Source organism: Podarcis bocagei, assembly GCF_964188305.1.
Source record: "Podarcis bocagei genome assembly, chromosome: 13".
Taxonomy (NCBI): domain Eukaryota; kingdom Metazoa; phylum Chordata; class Lepidosauria; order Squamata; family Lacertidae; genus Podarcis; species Podarcis bocagei.
In genome coordinates, this window is record NC_138138.1 from 47,725,802 (window position 1) to 47,730,328 (window position 4,527).

At 49.4% G+C, this 4,527-nt stretch overlaps 1 protein-coding gene across 1 annotated transcript; it reads left to right on the plus strand.

Annotated features, from left to right (window-relative positions):
- Positions 1–2,406: 2,406 nt before the first annotated feature.
- On the plus strand, positions 2,407–3,348 carry LOC308570610 (olfactory receptor 10S1-like; the record flags this gene model as incomplete). The annotated part of the gene is made up of 1 exon (XM_081165527.1): positions 2,407–3,348. One exon carries the CDS (start codon positions 2,407–2,409, stop codon positions 3,346–3,348), a length of 942 nt encoding a protein of 313 aa, XP_081021653.1.
- Positions 3,349–4,527: the final 1,179 nt, after the last annotated feature.

Genomic DNA, 4,527 nt, shown 5'->3' on the forward strand with positions numbered 1-4,527 from the left:
GAGATACGTAGTCTGAGTTTGATTCCTTCATCCAATGGCCACCAGTTCAATCTGCACTATACATTTCAAGCAGTATGATACCACTTTAAACTGCCTTGCCTTCCTCCAAAGAATCCTGGGAACTCTAGTTCCTCAAGAACTAGAGAACTGAGAGAACTGAGAACTGAGAACTAGAGAACTGAGAGAACTGAGAACAAGAACTGAGAGTTGGTAGGAAACCCCCTTTCCTCTCCCAGTTACAATCCTCAGCAGTCCATGAGAAGAGGGATTGAGGAATTGAGTGTTAAAGAGCTAGTGTGGTGTAGTGGTTAAGAGCGGTAGTCTCGTAATCTGGGGAACCGGGTTCATGTCCCCACTCCTCCACATGCAGCTGCTGGGTGACCTTGGGCTAGCCACACTTTTCTGAAGTCTCTCAGCCCCACTCACCTCACAGAGTGTTTGTTGTGGGGGAGGAAGGGAAAGGAGAATGTTAGCCGCTTTGAGACTCCTTCGGGTAGTGATAAAGCGGGATATCAAATCCAAACTACTAAAGCACTCTGGGAATGGTAGCTCTCTGAGGGCAATAGGGGTCTTCTAACAATGCTCAGCACCTTCAATAAAGCAGAATTCCCATGATTCTTTGGGCGAAGCCATGGCTGTTTAAAGTGCTTTGATATCTCTTTAAATGTATAGTGCAAATGAGGCCTACATATCCGACTTCTGATTGAAGCCAGCTGGGCCACTGTAGCGTAAGGAATGACAACCATGCCCTCTGGGTAATCTCAATGATTGAGGCAGGGAGATAAGAGCCAGTGGCGTAGCGTGGGTTGTCAGCACCCGGGGCAAGGCAAGTAATTTGCGCCCCCTAACCCGTGGATTTGCGCCCCCTAACCCTAACCCCCAGATGTTGTGCCCGGTGCGGCCGGCCCCCCTGCACCCCCCACACTACGCCACTGATAAGAGCTCTGGGAGTTCTTAAGCTATCCTGGACCCAACTTGCACAGAGCTTTATAAATTAAGAGCCTCACATAAGGAGCACTGTGGAATTTTGAGATTTCAAAACCGGTCTTTGGAAAACCAACAGCAAGTTCCATTGTTCTTGGTTGGGGGCGGGAGCGGGGCAAGCAGTTTTGCTAGGCACAGTTCTGGATATAACCAAACCGCGTCCTCTCATTTCAAGGTTGTATCATTTCAAACAGAGAGGAAGGGGAACAAATGCTGAATGCTCCTCAGCCCAGACATGGGTTTAAGGAAACATGACCGGTTTTTCAAACTGGGCACAGAACCTTGCGAGTGCCACAACTATGATGTAGAATGGAAGGGAAGAGGTGGGGGAGGGGCACACAGAATTTTGGCATCACACAGAGTGCTGCTGAAATTTGAGGTGCCAAGGTCTGCCACTACTCAGCCCCACGGAGAGCTCCATGCACATGGATTGAGTCAGGGAGAAAGTTGCTGGCTAGACTTTCTCCTTGCCCATTAGTTTCCTATGGTTAAAAAATTATTATGATGAGTCAGTGAAACCTTCAGCATCAACTGCTCCCACTGAAATGGTAGTTTTCCTCCCTGTCTTACTGTTATTGGGGCTACCCAGCGAAGGAGGGAGCATTCCTGATATCCCCTGGGCATCAGCCAAAGGCCTCTCAGCCCCCTATGGAGCGTATCCTTCCCCCTGTGGTTTGGACTGTACAAGTATATAGACTAGTGGACACCCAGGAACTGTGCACATTGAAAACAATGCCTACATTCATCATAGCACTGCAGCTTTAATGAAGGTGAGTGTACCTGAATGCAAAAGCTATGCTTCTATTAAGATATGCATGTGTTCTCCTTCTGGGAAGCTCTCTAGATGATGGTTCAATACCTAAACAACGCTGGAGGTCAGGTTCTCCTAACAATATCTCTTCCTGAATTCCAGTTGCTGGGAGCTACAGGAGAGAAGAGTACTGTTGCTTCTGGCCTCCGCATAGCATACTCTCCAAGTTTTAGGTAGTGAGACTATCATTTAAATGCAAGACCTGTAGGCATTTCCACACGTAGAGGGAATGTGTGTAGAGCAGAGGCCGAGACAAAGAAAGACAAAATGCAATGAGCCTGACAATTATTATTTTCTTCCTTCCTTTGAATGACTGATTTACTTTTCTTCTTGTTAGGAGCTGCAGGGCTCAGACTGCAAACCTTAGTGTATATGTGTTGCTGTCCCATGTAGTGAGCCACTGAATTGCATGTTGCCTAGATAATTTAATATCCTCAAATCTTGGACTGAGCTTGCCCACCCAGGCTGGGTGAAGAAGGAGAAGGCAGTCTGTTTCAGTTAAGATTTGTTCAAGGTGTGGGCATGTTGTTGCATCCTTTGGTTATCCGGTGATCCTGTCTTGTCCTTCGGTTCTGATTGCTCGCTTTGTTCCTTGCCTCCTGTGCTATCAGATGGACACTGCCAACCAAACTGTGAGGGTCTTTGTCCTGGGGGTGCTGCCAAACACAGCCGAACTCCCCCTTCTCTTCTTCCTCATCTTCTTGGCCATCTACACGTTGACTGTCCTGGGGAACCTCCTCATCCTGATCACCATCTTGTTTGAACCTCAGCTCCATAGTCTCCCCATGTACTTCTTCCTCTGTCACCTCTCTGTCATAGAAACCTGTCTCTCCTCTGTCACAGTGCCCAAAGTGTTGGCGGGCTTCCTAAGGTCCAGCTACAGAACCATCTCCTTTGGAGGCTGCATCATCCAGCTCTATTCATACCACTTTTTGGCGAGCGCCGAGTGCTTTCTTTTCACCGTCATGGCTTATGACCGCTACCTTGCCATCTGCCGCCCGCTGAACTACAGTACACTCATGAACAGGAGGGTCTGCTCTGGTCTTACAGCTGGGACCTGGCTCACTGGTTCCTTTCATGCCGCTATCCACACCAGCCTGACGTTCCGTCTGCCCTATTGTGGTCCCAACCAAGTGGACTACTTCTTTTGTGACATACCACCAGTGCTCAAGCTAGCCTGTGCCGACACTGCTGTGAATCATGTCGTCACACTGGCAAACATTGGCGCCGTGGCTGCCGGCTGCTTTGTGCTCATATGTATCTCCTATGCCTACATAGCATCCGCCATTTTGAAAATCCGAACAACGGAGGGAAGGCGGCGGGCCTTCTCCACTTGCAGTGCTCACCTTACAGTGGTGCTGCTCCAGTATGCGCCTCCAGTCTTTATATATTTACGTCCATCTTCAAGTGCCTCCACCTATGGAGCACTGGCTGTGTTCCAAACCATGATCACTCCAATGTTGAACCCATTCATATACACACTGAGGAATAAGGAAGTGGAAAGGGCATTGAGGAAATTGTTCGACAGGCATGCCGCTTCTCAGGAACGATAGTTTGGGATATCAGATTCCACAGGGCGAATAGGCTCTGCACAGGTTTAGGAGCACAACAGTGTTGAGTCTGCAGAACCATGTTCCCACTGTCAGAACTGCAAGATGTCCCCACATTTGGAGCTACAAGCCCAGTTACACCTGAGCTCGAGATAAGGGAGGGTCAGGAAGTAACTTTTCTGTAGCCAAGTAGACGAATACCTGACTTAAGCATGCATTCCTAGCCACAAGTGATGCAGGAAATCATGCAGTTGTGTGCTTGCTACAATTGTATAACTGCTTTGTGCTTTGTGTGCTCTATCCCATGTTGATGGCCTTTCAGCTGATTCCCTGGTGGCCCGCTGGAATGTGGAGTTAACCAGGGCTATTGACTGTTTGGCTCCAAAGCGCCCTCTCCGATTGCATGGAGCCCGGACAGCCCCGTGGTTTTCCACGGATCTGAGGGCAATGAAACAATCGTTGAGACGGCTAGAGCGCCGGTGGCGGATAACTCATTCCGAATCTGACCGGACACAGGTTAGAGCTCAACGTCGAGCCTGCCAAGTGGCGATAGCGACGGTGAAGAAGAATTTCTTCACCGCCTCTATTGCATCTGCAGAAAACAGCAGCAGGAGACTTTTTCAGGTGGTTCACAATTTAGTGGAACCACCTGCAACATCGGGGCCCAGTACGGGCCACATGTTCTCCTGCAATGATTTTGCAAAGTTTTTTGCAGATAAAATTGCTCAGATTCGGGAAGAAGTAGACTCCACCGTGGGAGCAGGGCCGGGGCGGGAGAGTGCTAGAGTTTTGTCTAGTCAAGTTGAGTGGGATCAATTCCAATCTGTTACCTCCGAGGATGTGGACAGGCTGCTCGGACGAGTGAAACCAACCACCTGTCTCCTGGATCCTTGCCCATCCTGGCTTATAAAAGCTAGCCGGGAAGGACTGGGCGATGGGCTTCGTGGGGTGGTGAATGCTTCCCTCCGTGAGGGAGCCTTCCCAAACCCGCTGAAAGAGGCAGTTATTAAACCGCTTCTTAAAAAAACATCTTTAGATGCGGCCACGATGGCCAACTATCACCCAGTCTCAAATCTTCCATTCTTGGGCAAGGTGATTGAGCGAGTGGTTGCTGAACATCTCCAGGCACGCCTGGAAGAAGCGGACCATTTGGATCCCTTCCAGTCGGGATTCAGGCCTCAT